This window comes from Galeopterus variegatus, unplaced genomic scaffold, assembly GCF_000696425.1.
Source record: "Galeopterus variegatus unplaced genomic scaffold, G_variegatus-3.0.2 Scaffold3514, whole genome shotgun sequence".
NCBI lineage: Eukaryota > Metazoa > Chordata > Mammalia > Dermoptera > Cynocephalidae > Galeopterus > Galeopterus variegatus.
In genome coordinates, this window is record NW_007729625.1 from 181,702 (window position 1) to 207,176 (window position 25,475).

Sequence of the window (25,475 nt, forward strand, 5' to 3'; positions counted from 1 at the left end):
TTTATTCTTGCTAATTTTAAATACCTTTGAAGTCTTTTCTTTATGTTATTCTTTTTATAAGACCTAGTCTAATGTTGATTTTTTTTTTTTCTCGTACAGGAAAAAATATTCTTTTCACCAACTCAAAATTGTTTTTTCTTTTTGTATAAGTCATTTGTTACTTTTTTATTCAGGTTTCTGAACAAGGTTCAACCAGTCAAGAACAGGCCTTATCTGCTCAACAAGCTGCTATTATTAATCTTACTGGAGTAGGAAGTTTTATGCAGTCACAGGCAGCTGGTAGGTATCTTCATAACCTCATGTGCTGAATTTACTAAAAGTATGTAATCTATTTGAGATCTGACTATTTAAATTATATTGTTTTCCTTCCTTTGCAAGCAGTAATCAGTAGAAAGTAAAGTTGTATTTAATGTGTGAACTATTAAATTAACTGATGGCTGAGATGTTTTCATTAATTTGACAGTTGATTAATTAAAAGAGCTTTTTCTTACATTTGCAGCAGTTGTGTTTTCCTCATGTTGCAATTTACTGGCAAAATTTTAGTTATCCAGCTTACTAGGAAGCTACCAAAGCTGTTTTCAATGATTGCCAATAGTTACCTTAAATAATATTAACTCTTCAGTTTTCCTGGGTTATTGAAACTGCATTTTTCTAAATTGCATAATCCTTTGTCTCATTCTGGTAGCTTGTAGTTGCATGACTTAAATCTTAATGGCCAGTAGCTTAACTTCTGCAAGCCATTTTTATCATTTGTTAAAAACCAGATCGAACTAAATAACTGCTCATCAGTAAATTGTGAACCAAACATTTACGTTTAATGAATATTATCTTGTCAATAGAAGACAATTATTGTAATTTCACATTTAATTAAAATCAGTAAGCCACATAAGAAAGCTGTGATAGAGTTTGAGGACTGAATGAGTGAACATGTCAACATTTTGAGTTATCACTGTGAGCTTGCTGTGATGGCTTTAGATTCCTATACGGCTCCCAGTGTCTGAATTTAGAAATCCTTTAGGATAGAATAATCAAAGTCTTTATTTTGGAAATAAGTGATTTTTACATTTAGAGCTAGTGAATTCCCAAATGGAAATTTATTATATACCTTTACCACACAAGTTATAAATTACCTAAAATAGCTGTAGTGTAACTTAGTGGAAAGAACTCTAGGCTGAAAAATGATGAAAATGTTCCTAGCCCCAGACTTGCCAATAATTACACTTTGAGTCACTCAAACCCTGTAGGCCTTCAACTTCCATCATCTGTACAGTGATAAGGATGAATTGATTACTATGGTCTTACTTGGCTCAAAAAGTAGTAATGCAGTCTCAGTTCACTATTCTTCTTAATAGAATAGTCTGATAATCAGTCCAACACCTTTTGTTTAAAGTGCTTGTCTGTGTACCAGTTTTGTCATTATGAGTTTGGATTTCTTCCATCCCCCTTTTCCTACTTTGTTGGTTATGTTTTAAAAATAATGTACTGTTTTATATTGTACAAGAAAGTCTTCTAAACAAAGTAGCACCAGTATCAAATTTCACTGAGATACAAAAGGGATATATAGTGCTTTGGCACACGTGCACTCCCTTCCCTTACCATGTCCAGAAATTTCCGTACTCAGTGGTCCCTCAACTAACAGGAGACTGTACTAAATTTATTCTGAAATGTCTGTGATTTGATACTTAAGATTAATCATACTGCTAACTTTTCTATTATTTCATTTTCTGTGTTGTCCTTTTCTAACCCTGGTAGCCTTCAACTTTTTGACTGGCCTGCTTTCCCCTTCTCCTCTCTGTAGTGTTGTCTCAGCTTGGCTCTGCCGAGAACAGACCTGAGCAAAGCCTTCCTCAGCAGAGATTCCAGCTCTCCTCTGCCTTTCAACAGCAGCAGCAACAGATACAAGTAATCCAGCAACTTCACTCTGATTACATTTTTAAAGATATTCAGCTCCAAAAGTACCTCAAGATACCTTGCTTTAGTTTTATTTAACTGTCTTTTAAGACTATACAGTAATTGGTAAAAATTTAGCAAATTTTAAAAGCCTGACATTTTAGCCAGTCAACTTGGAGCGCTGAATATATTTTGTACATTTAAGCCCTACTCTCTTACTAATCAAAATCTTTCATGAAGTGCCGGTGGCACATTAACATATATTTTTCTAGTTTTCAGTATATTTTGAAACAGATAATTGTAAGTGCCAATTGTTAACTTTCTAATATTGTATTGTAGGAAAGTGTTCCTATTAGCAAATGTCATACCTGTTTATTTAGAAAAATGTCATACAATTATCTTAGGAAGGAAAGTCAGCATATTATAGTTGATTAACTTGATATTCAGGGTGGTTTTATATTGCTATGAACTATCATACAACAAAATGGTAACTGAAGTTGCTGAGTTACTACAGTACAGACTGGCAGGGCAAAGTAACAGAAATAATTTTGAAGTTTGCCAAGAATCATTTTTAAAGCCCTCAGCAGGCTTCTGTGCCACTGGTGCTGTTTGATTGTGCATTGTCTCAATGTGGTATAGTCCCTTTTTGTTATCTTGGTGCTTTCTCCCTTTCAGTTTTGTTTTCATCACGCTCAGGAAAAGCACCTTTCCACACCTTCCTGCATCAGTCATAACCTGATTTCTTTTCCCTTCCCTTTTGCAGCAGTTGCGATTCTTGCAGCATCAAATGGCTATGGCAGCAGCAGCAGCACAAACAGCTCAGCTACATCGTCATCGGCATACAGGCAGCCAGTCAAAAAGTAAAATGAAGAGAGGCACGCCAGCCACTCCAAAATTCTAAGTCTTACATTATTATTTTTTTTTTGTCTTTTTTTTTTTAAAAACACAAGAACAATGAATCAGGATTGAATTTCTACTTCATTTTTGTTTTCTAATGTCAGTATTTTACATTGCTAGATGTACAAAACTTTATACAGAAGCACAACCCTGTGATTTTTAAATAAAAACAGGGAAATGTTTAACAAATTAGGTATGGTTTACCCAAGTCATTGCTTTTTAAAAATGGTTTCTCTGCACATAATATATATGAAAGTGACCTAAAAAATACTAGAAACATCTTTCAGAAGAATGTAGTTTGATATTTATTTAGTATAAAAGGTTTGTGCACAGTGTAACAAATACAGTTTTTACAAGTCTGTTTTGAAAATGTGGCTGTTTATTTGGGTTTCATACTCTTAATTACTTCATCCATCAGTTTTTTTACTTCTTTGTGTCTTGTAACTGCTCGACTCATACAGTCCTGAAGTTTAGCTCCAGTCAGCCCACTTCCTCCTGAAAAATTATTGTGCCAATAATCTTTCAGATAAACTTTGTAAAACATTAATGTCATGTTAAAAAAAAAAAAGATAATGTAAATCAGTGGTATGATCTCAATATTTGCAAGTTATGTTTTAACAACATCTCCAAGTGATTCTGATGTATCCCATAATTTTAAGAACCACTGACTGTATACAATGTAAAAATGTAAGGAATTTGAGGTAGTAAAGAAACTACAATAAACTTATATTAGGTAAACAATAAAACATCCCACATTCCATTTGGCCCTCCCTCAGATAAAGCTCACACTGGGTTTTCATCTACATATGCTTAGGAAAGAAGTGGTAGAAACATGCCTGGTTTGTGAAGACAACAGAGCTTGCCTTCGTCATCCATTACGATTGTTAAGGTTCCTGTTGCCAAATGTTCCTCCTCTCCAGCAGGGTCAACTATGAGCAAAGTGCTATTAAAAAAAAAAAAAAGTCTAAGTTACCAATCCATGAACAAATTTTACTTTAAAAGAATACTAAACATAACTACTTTTATTTTATCTTAAGTATCGATACAAGATATGAGAGCCATAGAGAACTGGTAGGAAACCAGAAAAGTTAATAGCAACCTAAAATCTAATACTTATAAGAAACTTTGCTTTTCAATTTGTGAATATACAATCCTTGGCAAATATTGAAGACAGCTTCAGGTAAATATTTAGTAAAAGAATGAAAAATTAACATTACATAGGAATAAGTAAGCCAAGGTAAGGTAAGCACTGAATTGATCATCTAAATCAGGATGCTTATGGAAGTGGAAGGGTTGACTAGAAATAATTGTGCAGAGACAACAGATGTAAACTCATATGTCCAGGGCAAACAAGGATATATGGTCATCTTAAGCACTTCCTGAAGAGTTAAAAGCTAAATAACAATATGTTACCTTAAATATAGACTTTTTATACATTTGATTAACTTACTCATCAAACACAGCAAAGGAAGTTGCAACTGGATGAGTTCTAACATTCAAATAACTTTTCTTCTTTAAATTAACTTCTGCTAATGCAGTTTCTTCGTTTATAGTAACTTCAGGTAACTGTACTGGAAAAAGGGAAATATGTAAAGTAAGTCTCTCACTCTAGTGTAAGTAAAAAAGTTTGTGTGCTTTCACTTTTCCCTGTATTTAACTCATCCAGAACATTCTCTTTAAAAAAGTAACTTAGAACAATTTAGTGGATATAAACATTGTTTTTCAGAACATCTGACATTCCTGCCTCGCACTTCATTTTTTAAGAAAAGTTTAAGAAATCAAAATTAAGAATTAATAGTTAACGTGTGTAGCCACTTTCTATATGCCAGGTACTGCTTTAAGCATTTTTCACATTTTCATTGTATTAATTCATTTAATTATCAACACTCTTACAAAGTTAGTACAAAGTTAGTACTTACAAAGTTAGCACAGAGTCGTAGAACCAGGACTCAAAAGTTAAGTCCTTGCTTTAACAACTATACTCTGTATTACTGCTATTCTAACTGTATTTTCTACCTCCAGTTAGCTAGGTGTATTGTTAATTCAGCAATGCAGTGATAAGGAATATGCACAAACCACTGAAATCCATAACAAATCAGTCTACCCACATTCCTTACTAAGAAACTTTACTATTAAAAGTGAATACAGTCTTACAGTAAAAATAAAAGAATCCATTCTACTCCTTTTGGCAACATCACATAAAAACTTAGAGGACCGGGACCAGCCCGTGGCTCACTCGGGAGAGTGTGGTGCTGATAACACCAAGGCCACGGGTTCAGACCCCATATAGGGATGGCCGGTTAGCTCGATGGGTGAGCATGGTGCTGACAACGCCAGTCAAGGGTTAAGATCCCCTTACGGTCATCTTTTAAAAAAAAAAAAAACTAAAAAACTTAGAGGACTGTAACTCAAATAGATGGGTACAGTCAAGGTGATACTCTAAAAGGCATTCAGTTGGAGAAAAAACATCCAAATATATTTGGAAAGTCATGTCAGGATTGTGTTCATGTTGGTATTATGTTCATTAATATGAATGACAGCTAAATCTTAAAATTTTTTTTAAAGTTTACTGAGCAAATGTGCATTAAAAGTGTCACAAAACTAAAAACAGTCTGACCCATTAGTAGGAACACTGCCTTTTATTAGGGTGGCTTACCGTTTTTTAAAGCCGCTAACAAAGCAAATGTGCAGGCATCCAAAATGTTTCCATCATAGTCTAAGCAAATAAGATCACAGTATAGAACCCAAGCAAGCTAAAACAGATTTAACACAAAAAAAAATTAGAGCCTTCCAATGGGTAGAACATGCTATTTGCTTAGACTTAACCACAAAACCCTTGGTTAGACAAGATATGCTTCAAGGCTCAAAAACTTTAAACAATGCTTTACCATTACTAAGTAGAAAACAAAAAAACTGGACAAGTTTAGTGAAAGCATGCTTTTAACTACAAAGCTCACAAGTGGTGAACATTTCCATTGCCCTCAACAAGGAGCCTATAGATGTAGAAGGAATAGCCATTCTTGTTGCTAGGTTAGCAAAAGAGGAAAATGTTTTGGAAAGCCCTAGCTGAAAACTCAAATGTACTTTCACACAGAAACCTTGGTACATAAAATATTTAGGTTCTACAGTGCTAATAAAACAGTATATAATCTAATAGGAAAAGCTTCTCTAGGTTCTAATCAACAGTTCTAAGTTTTTAAACAGACTTTTAGAATCTACCATGTGGATTCACTTTACACGTTATTAGCACAATCAGAAATTAATCTCTATAAGGACTAAAAAATAACTCTCAAAGCTAAGGGAGAAAAAATTACCTTGGCTTAAAAGGTAGACCCAGACAGGTAATAAGTTAGTCAAACTTGTTTGCTTTTTATGAACTACATAGTTTAGATAATTACAGAATAAGACTGATTTTTTTTTTAACTAAATTCCACCTTAAATCTGTAAGACATCCATATTTAAGGCTACTGTGGTTGTTTTAATTTCCCTGTTCACTTTTCCCCACAAAAAACACTTCAGAATTAATAAAAGCTCATAGCTTCTCTATTCCTCTTACCTTTCCTGGAGAAATGCATAAGTCCTCTTTCTGAATTATCTGTGAACTTGATTTAATGACAAAGCACAGTAAATGAAATGTCAAAAACTCTCTTAAAATGAATGATGTTAAAATTTTATCACGATGGTCTTACTTTTCAATGACATCAGCAATGAACTGGCTGGCCACTTGGGCCTCTTCTCCAGGAGGTCCAGACCGAAATCTTGATGAACACAGGGGTGGTAGATCCACATTAGGAACTGAAAGAAACACTCTGACAGCTATGAACTAATAAACTTCACCTTCTTGTTTACTGAAGGGATAAAGGTATTATCAGTCCACAAAGGCGACTGTGGCCATGGACAGGCTTTTCCAAATGGAAAGCACTGTAATATTACAATTACATTCTTTTTGGTCTTTGTAAGACTCCCAGACTGAGACAAAATGAAATTTATATTCTTCTGACTTTATTCTCAATATTTTAAAATCTATATTAGGCCTCAGTCCTCCTAAATCCTTCACAAAAGTTTTCCTGATTTCTTTCAAAAATACCTCAATATCTAACAGAAGATAGTCCCTCTGCTCATGCCCAGTGGTTTTCTGCATTTTAAAAATGTTGGCTTTGGGGCCGGCCCGGTGGCGCACTGCTACAGTGCGCCGCTTGGGAGCGTGGCGGCGCTCCCGCCGAGGATTCGGATCCCACATACAGACCGGTTCCCGCTCACTGGCTGAGCGAGGTGCGGGCGCAACACCGAAGATTGCGATCCCGTTGCTGGTCCCGGTCCGGTACGGGTGCGACACTGAGGGTTGCGATCCGTTGCCGGACACGAAAAAAGACAAAAAGAAAAAAAATAAATAAAAATGTTGGCTTAGGGTCGGCCTGTGGCTCACTCAGGAGAGTGCAGTGCTGATAACACCAAAGCCATGGGTTCGGATCCCTATATAGGGATGGCCGGTTCGCTCACTTGGGAGAGCATGGTGCTGACAACACCAAGTCAAGGGTTAAGATCCCCTTACCGGTCATCTTTAAAAAAAATATGTTGGTTCCTACCATAAAGAACAGATGGCCCAAGACAAGGAAAAAAATTGCAGTGGTATAAAACAAAGAATCTTTATGGAAACAGAAATGTTTGCAGTGACAGCACTTTGATTTAAAAAGTTCTACTTTCTTGGTTGATGATATCTAAATGTATAAACAAAAATCAACCAAGTTTCATAAAGGTTCAAATTATGAAATTCCATATCTTGCTATTAGTCTATCATCTGCTAACATGTATACAGAAAACATGGGGAATGTGCTTCATACCTGTATATTTATTTCTGAATGTTAGGAATAATTCTCTTCTTTATTTCAATTCAACTACTAGGTCTTAACTACAATTAATAGTATTCAATGTGTTAGAGCATGTGTATGAAAATTACAAAATCATTTAACTTACCAACAAATCCTTTATCAGGGGCATCTGCTGGTGGTGCTGCAAATTCCTATAGAAACAAATGTTTCCTAGTGAAAGAAGCTACTAAAAATTTGTGAAGACATTTTACCAATCAGTTATGTAAGGCTCTGTGAAAGACCATCTTAGCTAAATAACTAAGCTAAATAACTACATCCTTTGCTTGGAAAATTGTGTCAAGGACTCCAAGGACACTGGCACTGATACAATAGCTGCAAGGTAAGAAGGCAGTATAATATTATGGACTACATTGTAGTGCTATTCATCAAGATTACCTGGGGATATTTTTAAAAATATTAATTGGGTTTCTGTCCCACCATCCCTTCTACTGATTCAGTAGCTAAGAATCTGAATTTAATCCCAAGTGAAACTGACATAGCCAGATTTAGGAACTGCTGGTTTAGTGGTCAAGAGCAAAGGCTCTACAGTCACTATGCCAGTTCAAATATCAGACCCACACTTACTGGCTGAGACACTGGGCAAGTTATTTAACCTTTATCTGACCTTCAACTTCCTCATGTGTCAAATGGGAGGAATAATAATAGTGGCTACTTCTAGGGACTGTTAATGAGGGGCAAATAAGTTAATGCCATGAAGTCTCTAGCATAAAACCTAGCAAGGAATAAGAGCTCAAATCTTACTGCTAGACATCACCCCAGCTTTACCGAGGAAGAATCTGAACATAAGTAACACAGGGTGTGGTGTAGTCAAAAAAGCATAAGGTTTGGAGTCAGATTTGTGTCTAAATTCTACTTATGAGCCTTGGGTACCTGGACAAGATAATTAACCTCATCATAAAACAGGAGACAGAAAAAACATGACTGTTTTGAAGATTTAGTTTGAATAATTTTGTAAAGCACCTAGTAAGGTGCCTGGAACATAACAGGTCCTCAGTAAATAGCAGCTATTATTCCCTCAAACTTTTCTTTTGAATAATTTCAATTTTCTACACCTTATTGGCTAAAAGGATGTCACCAAAAATCTTTTAATTTCTCAAATGATATAACCAAACTTCTTAAAAATTAAGGGTGATGATGATTTAAAAAGTTATTTCATTTCAGTACATTTGACAAATGTTCATAAATCATAATTAAAGAGTCATTAAAACTTGGCTGTTATTATCTAATATCATAGGTAAAAGCTCTTGAGAAATTAAAACAAATACTAAAAAACTGACACCTGACTGCCTAATCAATCTAATTACAATCTAATGCATATATGAAGCTAATGTGGTAACTCAGATCTCAATAGGACTTATATTAAACCTACCGCTTTAACTCCACAAATTACTGTAGTATTTCCCAACTTCACTAAAGCAGAACCATCTGCAGTACTAATTGAACCTGAAAAGATAAGTATTTAAGCAAAATGACAAGTCCATAAAAGGAAAACAGCTATAAAATTATCTACATAATAATATGTTTTAGTTTGCTACACATCAATTGCTTATGAAAATTCCAAGTTCAAGTCATTGATTTTAAAATGGTAAAACTATTTAAAATTATTATTTTTAGAATTATTCATCTGTCTTTGAATTTGAGTTAATCATTTTTCATTCAACCACAGGGCTGTTATACAGATAAAAATCTCCTGACAAAATCATCAAATTCCTGAGAAAAATTTGGTAAAATTTAGCTGAAAAATTGTGTAAGTGGTTCAGAGACTAAAACTTGGGAAAGTCAAGTTGAAACTGGGAAATATATCCTCACCTATGTTGACAGTTGTAGGTCTGAATTCGCCAAGTTCTCTTCCATCAGGACGGCAGTTCTCTTTCTAAATAAATGTTTGTTTATATGAAAACAGATTACATCTACACATATATTTTACACACACTTGGGGAAACTTAAAGTAATTTATACGAATTCAACCTTGTTAATTCAAATGAATTCATTTAAATTACTTGAAATTTGTTTTTGAAAGAAGCAAATGATATTGTTATCAAAAGGAATAATATGGGGCAGACCCCCGTGGCTCACTCGGGAGAGTGACGTGCTGGGAGTGCCAGGCAGCTCCCGCCGCGGGTTCGGATCCTATATAGGGACGGCCGGTGCGCTCACTGGCTGAGCGCAGTGCGGGAGACACCAAGCCACGGGTTGCGATCCCCTTACCGGTCACAAAAAAGAAAAAAAAAGGAATAATATGTACATAACCACCTTTACTCACCAGAAATCTCCTGTAATACTCCAGTGGTTCCACGGTTCTGAAATACATATTAAAAATATATCTGAGGTAAGTGAATGAATCTTACAAATCCAGAAACTGGCAAAGATGTTAAGAGTGTAGTAATGTAGCATAAATCTCCAAAATTTGTAACAGAGTTTCGTTCATGAATTCTGATGTTTGTGTTGACACTTATAAGCAATCATAAAAAGTAGATTCCCTTGCAGTAGCAATCACATTCAATTGCTATCCTTAACTCTTGACGACCAATTAGAGGACTGTAGTCCAAAGCTCACTGACATCTTTGAAAGAGGATTAATCCAGATCATGTCATTCTTGCTCTGAAGCAGGGATTCTTAACCTAGTGATGATGAAAAAAATTACATCTTTATTTTCACTGTAACTGAAATTTAGCATATTCCTCAATTATGACTGTAGGCAGTAAGCCATTATAATATTTAGCAGTACCTGCAACTTTAACAACCACAGAAACATAAATGTTTTTGTTTTTACGTTCAGGCTCATTGTTACTTTGAAATTCCAAGAGTTAACAGTACTACCCTTACCACTAGATTAAGAAAGTTAATTTTAAAACAAGTATATGAGTAATATTTTTACTAATCTTGAATTCGGAGTCTGTACACATAGATAACTATTTCGACATAATTGGTTTCCTTTGGAATCCTATTTATCCACTTAATAACTTTACCCTAATAAAGTCCATAGGCTTCACGAGAAAGGCACCAAAAAAGGCTTTAAGCCTTCCGAACGAGGCGCAATCGTTTTAGAAATAAAGTACGCCAGAGGGAAAGCAGGGCGGCTTTTGCTTCTAAGGCAACAATCTTCAAAAGATTACAACTGTATCTCCTGAGACTGCACGTTCACTACACAGCAAGCTCACGAGGGTTCGCACTGGGTACAGAACCCTTACACACAGTCCCTTCGTCGCCCGTGTCACTGCTCGGAAGAAGCCCCTTTCCTTTCACTACGACCACCTCCAGGTCCTCCCGTCCGTCGCCAGCCTCGGCGGGCAAGAAAAGTGGGACCCTGGCGGACTCGGCCTCTACGTAAGAAAATCCCAACCAAGGTTTAAAGGAAGCCGCCATCTGCCAGTGTACACAACTCAACCCACCGCCGCCAACACTCACTTGAACCCAGCCGCCATCTTCCCGCCCGCGCGCCTGCGCCTGCGCCGCACTTTCCACACGGACGGCCAGGACCCGGTCCTGATTCGGGAGACGCCGAAGGAGGGGAGGCGGCTGGGGTGGTCCCCGACCCGCCTGCGCCTCGACCTTCTCTAGCCAGACGCCCCTCTCCGTTTCCTTTCCTTGGGCGTGTTTTGACGAATCTGCTACTAGAAAAGTGACGGGGTGTTCCTCTTTACAAAAAGGCTGGGAGTTCAGAGTAACAGTCTAGGAGAACGCAGGGTTGATACCAAAGAGTCAAGTATTGCGTCTGGAGCATTTCTCAAATGTTTCTGCGTCCTTCTGCCGCCTCTGTGTTAGACTGGGCCCTGGGCTTGCCTCTCCCCAGGTAAAGGGCGCCCTGCTCCAGTGCCTGAGAACCGTGAACTTTCTGTGCGTTCGTTATCCGCACCAGGTTACACGTCGCAGGTCCTGAGTTGCCTCTAAAGGAGCAGCGAGTGTTGTATACTGTGTCGTGGCTCAAGGCTTCTACCTTGCCTCCAGGTGGGGTTGGCAGATAAAATACAAGACACTCAATTAAATTTGAATGTCAGATAAAGAGTAATTTTTTAGTATGAGTATCCCCCAAATAGTGCATGTTATTAGTTGTTACCAGTGGCAGGGGGAGCAGGGAAAGCTTTAAAGATAGATAGTGATGATGGTGGTACAGCAGTGTGAATGTAATTAATGCCGCTATATTGTACCCTTAAAATGGTTAAAATGGCAAATTTTGTTTATCACAATTTTTAATAATTAATGTAATAGAGCAGATACCTTTAAATGGGTGAATTGTATCGCATGTGGATTATATCTCAGTAAGGCTAAATAATTATTAGTTGTTTACCTGAAATTCAGATTAAGTGGACCTCTTGCATCTTGCTAAATCTGGCAACCCTGTTGTAACTAGCGCCTGCTTCCGCACGGACTGAGCGCCCCGCGCGCGACAGCTGCGTGTTCTTCGTCTTGCCGCGCGGGGGCGCTGTGGGCGGCGGGCGCCCGGCCGCGCGGCCTCTCTGGAGGCGGAGGCGGGGCTGGCGGGCGCTTCCGCGTGCGTGTAGGCGCGGGAGAGGACAGGCGGCGGCCCGGCATGGACGATGGCTCCGGTCCTGCTACAGCTGGCAGTGCTGGGCGCAGCGCTGGCGGCCGCAGCCCTGGTACTGGTGAGGACAGGGGTTGGGGTCCGGCGCGGGCCTGGGCTCAGCGTCCTCCTGGAGACTGCGGCTCTCCAGGCGTCCCCATCCTCCACGCTGCCGCTCTTGAACGTGACCCTTTCACCCAGCTTCCCCCAAATTCTTGACCCCGCAATCTCCTCGCCTGCTATTTCACTTCCCTTTTCTTCGGCCTTTTATTTCTCTTTTGGAACCTTATCTTCCTATGTGTCCAGAAGCTTGTGATTTTTTTTTTTCACATTGGGGCGCGCCCTCCCAGCCTTCCATCCTCGCTTCACTCTCGCCTGGTCCCCGGGCCCCCAGCCCACCCGGCCTGTCAGCCTCGACCTCTCCCAGGCTTCCTTCCGGGCCCGCAGCCTCTGCAGTTGTCGCGCCATCCGGGGAGGTCTTGAGCCCCCAGATGGGGTGTGCTCTCTAGACTGTCTCTTTTCCTGATGTGGTTAAGCAAATAGAAAGTGGTGACGGAGCACTGACAGGAGCCATCTGTTTCAGACTGTAATAAATCACTGGATCAGTAAGACCCAGTAGGGACGCAGGGTGAGCAAGAAAGGCCCAGGCCTTGTTATGTTACAATATGTTGGGGGGGGGGGGGTCCTTGTGTCCTTGTGTTCCAGAATTAGACACCCTGAATTTACTGCCTCTAAAGGAGGCAAAATAATATAAATCAAAGTCGGATTTTCTTTGCCATTAATCTGGGGAAACACAAAAACATTGCAAACACTTGCTGATCCGTAAGTGATAGAAAATTTGCCAAGTGAACTCTCTTCCCTATAATTCGGAATGAGCCTGCCATTAAATTATTAAGTGGAGAGGATTTCAGCTTCTTGACATTCAGATTAGCCGCCTAGACTGCACTGCTAGGAAGACCATTCTGCCATCATCCCAGAAGGTTTGTAAATTTTGAAGTTTAGGAACAGTTTGGATAGAGAAATAGCAATGCATCCTGACTTCTTTGTTGCTATATGTCTGGGTGAAAAGGAGTCCTCTCTTTTTCTTAGTAGTATTTTGAGATTTCAGGTTTTTGGTGTGGCAGAGTTTGACACAATCCTAGTTTGGAGAAGCTGCCTTACGTTGAACCTGTTGCACAGATTTAAATGTGTACATTATAAGGTTGTCCTGAGAGTACTTGATCTCACTGTCTTTTATTTTAATTCAAAAATAATTGATTAAACATATTTGTGGGATACAGAGTTGAATATCAATACCTGTGTACAATATGTCACGATCAAATCAGAATAATTAGCATGTTCATTATTACAAAACGTCATTCCTTGTGTCCATTAACACAACCTCCCCCCTTCCCACCTCTAGTAACCACAGTTCTGTACTCTCTTTCTGAAAGTTCAATGCATTATTGTGACCTTCCTTCCTTCCTTCCTTTCCTCCCTCCCTCCCTCCCTCCCTCCTTCCCTCCCTCCCACTTATGAGTGAGGATATGCTGTATTTCTGTGCCTGGTTTGTTTCACATAATTTTTCCCAAGCTCATCCATGTAGCCGCGAATGGCAGAATTTCATTCTTTTTCATGGCTAGGTAGTATTCCACTGCGTGTGTGTGTGTGTGTGTGTGTGTGTGTGTGTGTGAGAGAGAGAGAGAGAGAGAGAGAGAGAGAGAGAGAGAGAGAGAGAGAAGAAGAAGAAGAAGAAGAAGAAGAAGAAGAAGAGAAGAGAAGAGAGAGACACCACATTTTCCTTATCCGGTCCTCTGCCTATGGACATTTAGGTTGATTCCGTATCTTGGCTATTGTAAATAGAGCTGCAGTGAACATGGGAGTGCAGGTGTCCCTTCAACATGATGATTTATATTCCTTTGGGTATACCCAGTAGTGGGAATGGTAGTTCTATTGGTAGGTGTTTAAGAAACCTCCATACTGTTTTCCATAATGGCTGTACTAATTTACAGTCCTGTCAACAGTGTAGAAGTGTTCCCTGTTCTCTGCATCCTCACCAGCATTTGTTATTCTCTGTCTCTTTGAGAATAGCTAGTCTAACTAGGGTGAGATGATATCTCAAAGTGGTTTTGTTTTGCATTTCCCTGATGGTGACTGGTGTTGAGCATCTTTTCTTATATTTGCTGGCCATTTGAATGTCTTCTTTTTAGAACTGTCTATTCAGCTCCTTTGCCCATTTTTTAATTGGATTATTTATTTTTTTATTGTTAGGTTGTTTGAGTTCCTTATATATTCTGGATATTAATCGCTTGTCAGATGTATAGTTTGCAAGTATTTTTTCCTATTGTTTAGGGTGTTTCCACTCTGTTGATTGTTTCCTTTGCTGTGCAGAAGCTTTTGTTTATTTTTCCTTTTGTTGCCTGTGCTTTTGAGGTCTTACTCAAAGACTTACTCATTAAGCCTTTGCCCAGTCCTAAAATCCTGAAGTGTTTCCTGTGTGTTTTCTTCTAAGAGTTCTACAGTTTCAGGTCTTATATTTAAGTCTTTAATCCATTTTGGTTTGATTTTGGTATATGGTGAAATGTATGGGACTAGTTTCATGGATATCCAGTTTTCCCAGCACCATTTATTGAAGAGGCTATACTTTTCCCAGTGTATGTTCTTGGTGCCTTTGTTGAAGATCAGATGGCTATATGCATGTGGATTGATTTCTGCGTTCTCTATTCTATTCGATTGGTCCACATGTCTGTCTGTATGCCAGTACCATGGTGTTTTGGTTATGTCATTTGGAATGAGGTATTGTTAAGCCTCTGGCTTTATTTTATTTTTTGGCTATTCAGGGTCTTTTGTTGTTCTGTATGAATTTTAGGATTTTTTTTTCTATTTCTGTGGGGAATGTCATTGGTATTTTGATGGGGGATTGCATTGAATCTAGGTCACTTTGGGTAATATGTATATTTTCACAATGTTAATTCTTCCAGTCCATGAACATGGAATATCTTTCCATCTTTTGGTGTCCACTTTAATTTCTTTCAGCAGTGTTTAGTAGTTCTCATTGTAGAGATCTTTCACCTTGGTTAAATTTATTCCTAGGTATTTTATTATTTTGGTAGTTATTGTACATATGCTTGCTTGATTTCTTTTTCTGCTTGTTTGTTGTTGGCGTATTAAAAGCCACTTATTTTTGTTTATTGATTTTGTATCCTGCAGCTTTACTAAATTCTTTTATCAGCTCTAGGAGTTTTTTAGTAGAGTTTATTGGTTTTTCTTGGTGTTGCGCCCTCACCTCGCTCAGCCAGTGAGCGGGAACCGGTCTGTATGTGGGATCCGAACCCTCGGCGGGAGCACCGCCGCGCTCCCAAGCGGCGCACTGTAGCAGTGCGCCACCAGGCCGGCCCGAGTTTATTGGTTTTTCTATACATAGAATCATGTTATCTGTGAACAGGGAAAATTTGACTTTGTCTTTTCCAATTTAAATGCCCTTCATTTCTTTCTGTTGCCTGATTGCTCTGGGTAGTATTTCCAATACTATATTAAATAGGAGTGGTGAAAGTGGTCATCCTTATCTGTTTCTGTTCTTAAAGGAAAAGTTTTCAGCTTTTCCCCATTCAGAATGTTGGCAGGGGGGTTGTCATATATGGCTTTTATTGTATCGAGATACTTTTCTTCTATACCTAATTTGTTGAGAGTCTTTATCATGAAGGGATGTTGAATTTTGTTAAATGTTTTTTCTGTGTCTATTGATATAATTATATGGCTTTCGTCCTTGATTTTGTTGATGTGGTGTATCACATTTATTGATTTGTGCAAACAGAACTATCCTTGCATACCTGGGATAAATCCCACTTGATCATGGTGTGTAATCTTTTTGATGTGCTGTTGTATTCTTTTTGCTAAAATTTTGTTGAGGATTTTTGCATCTACATTTATCCAGTATATTGGCCTGTAGCTTTCTTTTTTTGTTTTATCTTTGTCTGACTTAGATATCAGAGTGACGTTGACCTCGTAGTATATGTTGGCAGGAATAACCTGTTTGAACTTTTTTGAATAGTTTGAAAAGTATTGGTATTAGTTCTTCCTTAAAGGTTTGGTACAATTCAGCAGTGAAGTCATCTGGTCCTGGGCTTTTCTTTGTTGGGAGACTTCTGATTAATATGTGAATCTTGTTGCTTGTTACTGGTCTGTTCAGGTTTTCTATTTCTTCTTGATTCAGTCTTGGTAGTTTGTAGGTGTCCAGAAATTTACTCATTTCCTCCAGATTTTCAAATTTGTTGGCATATGGTTCATAATAGTCTCTAATAATTCTTTGTATTTCTGTGGTGTCGGTTGTTATGTTTCCTTTTTCATTTCTGAATTTTGTTATTTGGGTCTTCTCTCTTCTTTTTCTTAGTCTGGCCAAGCCTTCTCTATTTTATTTATCTTCTAAAAAACACAATATCTTGTTTTTTTGATCTTTTATATCATTCTTTTGGTCTCTGTTTATTTAGTTCTTAATTATTTCTTTCCATCTACTAATTTTGGTCCCACTATCTTGAAGTGATAATAAGAGTTACCATATATTGAGTTCTTACTATATGTTGGATATTGCACTCAGTGTTTACTAGGGATTGTCTCATTTGATCTTTGGAATAACACTATGAAATAAATGTTATCACTTGGTTCACTTTACTAGTGAGAAAACAGATTGGTAAATAAACTCATGTATTCAGATGTCACACAGGTGGTGGAGCTTAGCTTTTTTTTTTAAAGCCAGAGCAAGAAATCATTAAAAAAAAACAAAATGAAAAAAACCTCACATATATTCACCCTTCACTCATACTTTCTCCCCACTCCGCCTCCTTTCTGAGTTATTTTAAAACAAATTCAAGACACAGCCTTTTATCTGTAAATTCTCAGCATTTGTTTCTAAAAGATAAGGACCCTCTTTTAAAAATATGACCACAACAAGGTGATCACAGATTTTTTTTTTTAATTTTAAACATTATTCTGTGATTTCAAATACTCCATCAGTTCAGATGCCCTCAGTTTTCTCATAAGTCTTGGTGTACATGTCTCAGTTCCTATCAGGATCCAAACAAGGGCCACACATTGCACTCAGTTGATAGATCTCAGATCTCTTAATCTATTAACAAGTTTCTCCTTTTTTTCTTTTCCTTGTCTTTAATAAGTGTAGTCATTTGTCCTATCAAATTTCTCACAATCTGAATTTCACTGGTTGTATCCCCTTGATGCCTTTTAACATCTTCCTCTGTCCCCTGAATTCCTGTAAACTGGGAGTTAGGATCTAGAGACTTGATCAAATGTGTGTTTGAGTTTTTTAATTAAGAAAACTGTGTGAGTGATGCTTACTGCTTTCTCTTGTGTCACATCAGGAGGCATGTAGTGGCTGGTTCTCTCTGGTGTTAAGATATGGGTTCAGCTGTTGTCAGCCTGACCCATCAGTTATAAAGCTTGTCATCAGCCTAATGCTTTTAGGAGTCATTGATGATCATTACCAAAATGCTTTATTTCACTTTGGGTTGCAGAGTGGAGTATTCTAATTGTATAATTTTCCTTATTTATTGCCTAGAATTTTACAATGAAAGAAATCTTGTCCTCAGCTCTTCAGTTACCCTGAAATATCTTTCATATATAAAAGGCAGATTTTTTAAATAATGAAATGGTTCCCTGACATCTTACAAAGTTAACCAATTTTTATTTTTAGTATCATTATGAATTCATGATTTAAAATTTTTTTTCATGTGTTTCAACCCATAATTATTCTTTTTGATTCTCAAACCTTCCCATCACAGGCCATTGGGAGCCTCTTCAAGTTGACTGCTTTGTCCTTTTGGCAGAGCCCTATGATCACTGGTAATGTCTTTGCATTCTGGTATGACATGCTATTCCACTGTCGTACCTTTCCTGGCCCATGTCTGAATTAACAATCCTCTCAGGAGCACTGGTTGCTTTTAGTGGGAAATTGAATTTAGAAATCACAATCTATACACTAAGGTGCAGAACAGGAATTCTTAACCACTAGTCTGGATACTGCCTCAATGTACATACTAATCAGACTCATTCAAATTCAGTGTGTACCCAGTGAAATATTATAAATGGTCATCAAATTAAACATGAGTAGCATTCTAAAAATTTGTAGATTGTTTTGAAAGCAGAAATTATACCAATAGAAATGATGTTACAAAGAATGGTTATTTTCAGAGCCAGCTCCTAAGTGCATGTGGAAAGGAGCCTTACAAGTTTGGTACTTTACTCTAGAAAATGCTGTATTTGAACTACAATTTGGGATAAGTATCAAGAACATATTCTTAAGCGTTACTGGTTCCTACTGTGTGAGTCCCTTCATATCCTGGATCTGTCTGGTCCTGGAATAGGAGGTCTGCCCTCACCACACATATTCCAATGGCAATATGAACTTGTCCTTTGTCACATATGGGCTCCAGGTAAGGATGGGACCTCAGAGTGTGTGTGTGTATTTTTGTTGAGGATTAGGTGTTTGGGCATCTAAGAGTAGACTGGACTTCCTTGCAGTAACTGTTCTGTATCAGATATGGGATGATAAAGGCCTGGGGAATGACAGGTGGGAAAAGACAAAGAACCTTCTAAGGCATTAACCCCTTACTAATGGAAAAAAAGAGTCATCAGTTCATAAGTAGGGAACTAGTTAAGGGACTCACTGTCATCAAATTTTGAGTCATTTCCAGAACATTGTTAATGAACTAAAAACTGAGAGTGAATATTCTGCTAGAAGAAAAATATATATATAAATAATATATTCTAACACAACAAATATAAAAAGATCAGCATAACATGATTCCTTTTTTACATATCTGCTTTTAGATTTCCATTGTTGCATTTATAACTGCTGCAAGAATACCACCACTTCATCAACATGAAGAAGAGAAGTTCTTCTTAAATGCCAAAGGCCAGAAGGAAATTTTACCCAGCATATGGGACTCACCTACCAAACAACTTTCTGTTGTTGTGCCTTCATACAATGAAGAAGAACGGTGTAAGTTCTATTTGATTTTTAATAAAGGGCAATTTGGAATAAGGAAATTTAAGATAGTTGACTTCACTGTCTTTGTTTTGGTGGCAGCGGCCGGTACAGGGATTGAACCCTGGACCTTAGTGTTATCAGCACCATGCTCTAACCAACTGAGCTAACCAGTCAGCTCCCTGACTTTACTGTCTTTGGAACAATAATAGATGTGGGATGTGGTGAGTGCATAGTTGGTAATTGTAGTTCATTAGAGGGGAAAATGAATATTCAAGAAAGAGTAGCCTCGTGAGGTGGGGCTGAAGTGTTCTAGAGAAATAATGAGCAAAATGTGAACAAAAGACAGACATTCCGAATGGTAGTGGCCATTGGGGGGAAGTCCCAGTGGGGCTTGTTAGATTTGGGGGACTTTTTTTCATATCTAAACTGAGTGTGCTGTGGCTTGGTAAGTCATTTTCAAAGCAATTTTTAATATTTTTTTTTCTTTAAGTGCCTGCGATGATGGATGAAGCTCTGGGCTATCTAGAGAAGAGACAGGTATCATGTTTTTTCTTTCAGTATGATGTCTCCAACTAAAACTAGACCAGATCACCAACTCGTGGACCCCAAGCTAGAGGCACTGTGAGAGGCAGTACTGGGTCACCCCGCCTGTTCAGCTTGTTGCTAGCCATCAGCTGTCGGCAGGCAAGCCCAGCACACTGCCTCCAGAGGCAGGTGGGTGACCCTGGAACAAACTGGAAAGCTGAAGTTTCCTTTTATATACCGTCTTACCCACTTTTTATCCTCTCTTGCCTGAAGATATATTCAAATTTGAGTGACAGTATATGTCTGCAGACTTTGTATAATGGCACAATGCTGGTTTTGCTTTTGTGACGTTTTAAGAAAGAGATATGTTTTAAGAAGACTTAGGTCGGAATTTCATGTTTTTTTTATTATTCTCAAGAGTCCTCCACATATTTTGCCACATAAAGAGAAGAAAAAGTAATACTCCTCTTTTGTAATATCAGCTGCCATTGAAATCTCTTTGGAGAGATTAAGATTATTAAGTGAGCTTTATGCTGGTTCTTTTTTTTTTTTTTAGAAAATTATTTGTTTTGATTCACTTTGCTTTTAGGTTTTTCTTAGAAAGGAAAAGAGAAGATTCTTTGAAAGTGAGTGTCCTATTACCTACTACAAAAATTAAGTTTAAGGAAGAGAAGAAGAAAATTGAGCTCTTACTATGTGTGAGGTTTCAACCTCTTCTATTACATGTAATCTTCACACCAGCCACATGGACTAGTTTGTTTTGGTTTTTTTGTTTGTTTGTTTTTTTAAGTAAAAAAGTTAAGGTGCCCAAGGTCAGAAGGCTCAGAAGTGGCACAGCTAGGTTGGAATCTGCCCTCTCTGACTTCAAACCTTATGGGCTTTTTCCTCGTACATTTGTGGCCTCTGTCAAATGTGCCTTAGCACCATAGTACCTGGCTGCTTCCACAGACGTGCTGCAGGGCGTATGTGGGGGAGGGCAGGGAGGTACACAGAGAGAGTTAGTCAGAGTTCACCCTCTGCTCCTACCCAGTATCTCTCCTTTTTGTTCTTAGCCATTTTATTTTATGTGGTTTATGCACTTTTATTTATATTCATATTTATACTTGTCAACACTTAAACAATTGCTTTTTAAATTTCTTATAGTTTTATTGGAATTATTGATGGCAGTTATACCAAATTGCGGTATTTTATTTTTCATTTTTGCAGAAACAAGATCCTACATTCACTTATGAGGTGATAATAGTTGATGATGGCAGTAAAGACCAGACTTCAAAGGTAAATACAGTTGCTTTTAGAATTGCCAGTAGAAAACGTAAAATGATTTTAGTATGTGAAATCTTACTTCTGCTCACAAGAGGACCCTAAACCTGTGCCTGATAATCTCCATTTGTAAGTAGTAGGAAAAACAGAGAGATTTCACTTATGGAAAGCTGGAAAATAAGCCTGCTGTTCTTCTGCTCCATAAGACCGGGGAAGCTTTGAAGATCACCACATAAGGAGGGAACACACCCAACAACAATTCACCTTGGCCTCTAGGGAGCCCTCATTGCCTACCAATTTATAGTTCCTTTTTTCCTTATGTTCTACCTTGCCTTATAGTTTCTAAACCAGTCATGCAAATAGGAAGCTGCCTTCATATCAGCCACTGGGTATCAGGCATGTCCTTTGGCTTGCCCCAGCTAGGTTTACCCATGGGAGGTACCAGTGTCTCAGGGCATTATCTATCCCCTCTCATTGCTCCATTCTTAGACTTGTAACTGCTGGGCCCATCTGCACTCATCTTTATAGTAGTACATTTATTAAATCTCGCCAGTGTTCCTGATAAATTATTTTCTAAATAGCTGCATGTTTTTATTATTATTCTTTGACATTCATGTTTCTATAATAAGAGATTCATTTATGATGCTCTTAATATACTTGTTAAACAGCAACATAATGGACTTTAAAATAAATGTGCAGGAAGTATTTGTTCACTTAATTATTCATCAGTTAATGATTTTTATTAAGTACCAACTGTGCACTAATTGCCAGATACTGGATGGGCCATGCAAACACAGGAGGCTTCTTGTATAAGGTGTCTCCAGAGCAGTCGTGTGACAAGACAAATTATGTAACTAAAGTAAAAAGTGGAGGCAAAGATAAAGAGCTGTAAAAAATTTGAGAGAAAGGAAGTGACTTTTGAACTAAACCTTCAAGGTTGGTTGTAACTAGGAACATGGAGGATGGTGTATTCAGATGGAAAACATTTTGTAAAGAAAGGCAGAGGGGCCAGAAAGCTTTGGTGAGATTTGTTTAGGAAGAGTTAAGTGCTACACTTTGCAGCTGGCCGGTACAAGGATCTGAACTCATGACTTTGCTGTTATAAGGCTGTGCTCTAACCAACTGAGCTAACCAATGCTGCACTTTGAGTAGTGAGTATCACATGAAAGTTACGAACACAAACTATCTCAGCAGTTTATTAATACACAAGGGGAATGGCATCAAAATAAACATCGGGCACTCGCTGCTAAGATTGCAGAAGTAGCCCCAGCCCAGCTAAGGAAAAGCAGCTTTTCCTGAAGGGCACTTTTCTTGGCAGCCCTTGGTATATGAGTGGCAGGCTGCTCTCCTGGAAGGATCAGAGATGCCCCTCTCCTCTACAGGCTAAATAAGGGAGAGTTTAGCGGTCGTCCCTACTGCTCCCAAGATTGGAAGAAACTGAAAACTTGAAATCATGTTTAATAGTTTTTATTTTTTAAAAAAATTACTACTAAGTTGAGTATTTATTGACTACCTGCTAGTGTCTTGCATTCTGAGGGATATGAGGAAAATTTTAAATCTAGTTCTTGTTCTTAAGGAGTTTCAGACTAAGTAGGCAAAACCTGTGCACAGAGTATAGTACAAAAAAATACTGCAGTTGTACAGTGATGTTATTATACCCGTAAAGTATCAGAAAAGTGAGTGAGCACTCAATATAAACTAAATTCACATCTAGATGACACTGGAGAGAAGTCTGGGCTACACAGGAGAGCAGTAGCTCTCACTGTTGAGAGAAGGTGGTCAAGGGCTGCCTATAGGCTGTGCAGTTGTAGAATCCTTGTGGGGATTATCAACATTTAAGCAGCAAGCTGAGGAAGAGGAACTAGTGGTGAAAACTGAAAAGGAACAGTTAAAGGAGGAGGGCAAATGCCAGATGAGACTAACTTCATAACTGCCTACGGAAATGACTGTCAAAAAGAGAGGGTGCCTTTGATGGAGTAAGGTTAAGTAGAGGGGTGATGTGAAGAGCAAAGGGCATGGGCCATACACAGTGTGTCGAAGAATAAATGAGTAATGAAGAAATGCAGATGGCAAATATAGATGACTGTTTCATGACTTCAGTTATAAATTAAAGTGTAATGGCAGTTGCTTAACGTAATAGGAAAGGAAAGTTTTTAGGGTGCTGTAGGCTTGAGCAAGTTTGAAGTTGTGCAGACAGTGGAGAGGAAGAGATTGAATACTCAGAAGAGAAGGACAAGTTATGGTGTAGATATCTGCTGAGAGAGGAATTTGAATGAAAAGATCTGGGGGCAATGGTCCAGGATACAAATAGCCTCTCTGGAGAATAAGACCTGTTGCTGATTGAACAAATAAGCAAGTCATTAACTAGTACTGAGGGTCTGATCACAAGTTTGCACCATTCAGTTAGCACACAGCTTTTATTTTTTTAACAGCTCAGTAGCTTAGGTAGGGGAGTCATGAAAAGAAGGGCATCTCTGCCTATTCCAGTGGCCCCTCTGCAGGAAATTGAATTGTGACTTCAGCCTAGTAGGTCAGTGTTATATCTTGGAGGCACCAGGAATCCTACAACTCCTTTAGGACACCAAAATGTACAGTGGGTATAATCTAGTCAGAAGAAAGAGTAAACTGGAATAGCAGTTTTGAGTCAAAATGAGAAACCCAGTTTATGTAACTCTCTTGGAATCCAAATTAATTTTATGCTTTTATATAATTTGACAGGTAGCTTTTAAATATTGCCAGAAATATGGAAGTGACAAAGTACGAGTGATAACACTGGTGAGGAATCGTGGGAAAGGCGGAGCTGTTAGGATGGTAATACATGTTTTCAACGTTTTTATCTAAAGTATAAAAATACTTGTATTTGAATAACCTCTTGTACATGTATATTTTAAAGCTGGCTAGTTGAATATGCCAGCATTTCAAGTTAGTGACAACATATTTTTAATAATGATTTAATTTTTTTAAATCAAATCGAAAAATATTATGCCATATCTATAACATACTGGGTGATTAAGAAAAATATTTTTATGTTTATCTGAATCAAGTTTAAAATGTTATCTATCTCTGCATGTCTTTGATACAGGCACCAGATAATGAGATTATGTGATCTTTTTGCAGTTTAAAAAATGCTTTTGTGTATTAAGTTTTGCCTATATGAAGGCACTGTTATTTATGCATGGTAGTGTGAACTAAGATGAATCTGACGTGGGCCTATACTGATAAAATGTGCAGTCTAATAGAAAAGATAAGCATTTGCATAAGTAAAAAAGAAGGTGATTGTATTTATGAAAGATGTACTAATGAAGTGCTAAGAAATTCCAACAAAGAACAGGTTACTTTCTGCCAAGGCTTATTAGGTAGGAATCAAGATATGCTGAAAGAAATGTCAAAAATCAAAATATGTGAAAGAAAACCCAAATAATAGTACCTTAAATTACTCAGAAGTTCATTTATTTATTTATTTATTTATTTATAAAAAGCAGTCTAGAGGTAGGCAGTGTAGGCCTTGTTCAACAACTCCGTGATGTCATCAGAAACTGGTCTCCTATCTTTTCACTCCCTTGTCCTCACACATACACGGTTATTCTTGGAGCACTAGCCATTGCATCCATATTCCAAACCGGAAGGAGAAGGGCAAAGGGGAAAAGATGCATGCCAATTGGTTTGCACTCTTTTAAGGGAAAGCTCCACCTGATAACTTACTCATGTCTCTGGGCCAGAACAGTGTCACAGGGCCTCCCCTATTTCCAAGGAAGGCTGAAAAATGTTTTTTTTAACATTTTCATTTCCAACCAAATTCATTCATAAGGAAGAAGGAAATAATAGATCTTGGGCAGTTAACTAGCAGTCTGAGCCACATGAGAAAAATAGCAGACTTCATATTTAAGGAAATGTCGTTGAAGCCAGGCCTGCAGTGATGGTGAACACTGTCTTCCCCTTCCTGATTGCTTATTTTGAGCTGGAGGGTAAATTACCTACATCAACATGATTACCACATTTAATCCTCCTCATGATATCTCATGAGTTAGGTTTCTTCATTTTGATTATATAGATGAGGAAAGTGAGGCATGCATAGGTAAAGTAACTTACTCAAGGTCACATGGAAATTAAGAGATAGAGTCAAGATTTCCATTAGGTTAGTTTAACACTAAAATCCATGCTTTTAACCTCCGATAACTTTGTACAGAAAGATCTGAGAGAAGGGCATGCCAGTCAGCAAAGACAGAAAAGACAGAAGTAGGAACTCTTGGGGCATATATTAGACGCAGTGAGTTCACAGGATATGTAAGAGAGAAAGTAGGATTGATGCAGTCTCAAGGTGGGCTTTAAATCCGTCCATTTGTTTATTTTTTTCAGCCAGCATTGTACTTTAAGAGATACCAAGATGAAAGACACCTGTCCTGTCCTTAAGGATATCACAGTTTAGTAGGGAAACGGTTGTCGTATAGTGTTGTAAATGCTATAATAGAAGTATATGCCAGATGTAGGCACCACCCTCCATCTGGGAGGAGCA

At 38.0% G+C, this 25,475-nt stretch overlaps 3 protein-coding genes across 15 annotated transcripts in view; 2 read left to right on the forward strand and 1 right to left on the reverse strand.

Annotated features, from left to right (window-relative positions):
- Positions 1-3,157, forward strand: part of SUPT20H (suppressor of Ty 20 homolog (S. cerevisiae)) — a 40,387-nt gene extending 37,230 nt beyond the window's left edge. For 7 of the 10 annotated variants that reach the window (XM_008585317.1, XM_008585311.1, XM_008585307.1 and 4 more), the window contains 3 exons: positions 174-279; positions 1,799-1,902; positions 2,654-3,157. In XM_008585317.1, the coding sequence (XP_008583539.1) occupies positions 174-279; positions 1,799-1,902; positions 2,654-2,791 (348 nt within the window). In that variant the 3' untranslated portion in view covers positions 2,792-3,157. The remainder of the gene's footprint in view (positions 1-173; positions 280-1,798; positions 1,903-2,653) is intronic. The other 3 variants (XM_008585318.1, XM_008585315.1, XM_008585314.1) reach the window with 1 other exon arrangement.
- Positions 3,069-11,422, reverse strand: EXOSC8 (exosome component 8). Of its 2 annotated transcripts, none has more exons than XM_008585306.1 (11): positions 11,085-11,422; positions 9,940-9,976; positions 9,486-9,549; positions 9,046-9,119; positions 7,762-7,807; positions 6,477-6,582; positions 6,344-6,389; positions 5,444-5,540; positions 4,238-4,358; positions 3,624-3,730; positions 3,069-3,282 (listed from the first exon to the last, which is right to left on the reverse strand). In XM_008585306.1, the coding sequence occupies exons 1-11, from the start codon at positions 11,099-11,101 to the stop codon at positions 3,167-3,169; spliced, it is 831 nt and encodes a 276-aa protein (XP_008583528.1). In that variant the 5' UTR covers positions 11,102-11,422; the 3' UTR covers positions 3,069-3,166. The 2 variants fall into 2 exon arrangements, with proteins under 2 accessions (XP_008583528.1, XP_008583527.1); XM_008585305.1 differs by lacking the exon at positions 11,085-11,422 and adding an exon at positions 10,237-10,265.
- Positions 11,423-12,147: 725 nt separating this feature from the next.
- ALG5 (ALG5, dolichyl-phosphate beta-glucosyltransferase) overlaps positions 12,148-25,475 on the forward strand; it is a 42,238-nt gene continuing 28,910 nt past the window's right edge. The window contains exons 1-5 of one of the 3 annotated variants that reach the window (XM_008585302.1): positions 12,148-12,280; positions 19,018-19,189; positions 19,668-19,714; positions 20,909-20,977; positions 23,681-23,773. In XM_008585302.1, coding sequence (XP_008583524.1) covers positions 12,215-12,280; positions 19,018-19,189; positions 19,668-19,714; positions 20,909-20,977; positions 23,681-23,773 — 447 coding nt within the window. In that variant the 5' untranslated portion in view covers positions 12,148-12,214. The remainder of the gene's footprint in view (positions 12,281-19,017; positions 19,190-19,667; positions 19,715-20,908; positions 20,978-23,680; positions 23,774-25,475) is intronic. The other 2 variants (XM_008585304.1, XM_008585303.1) reach the window with 2 other exon arrangements.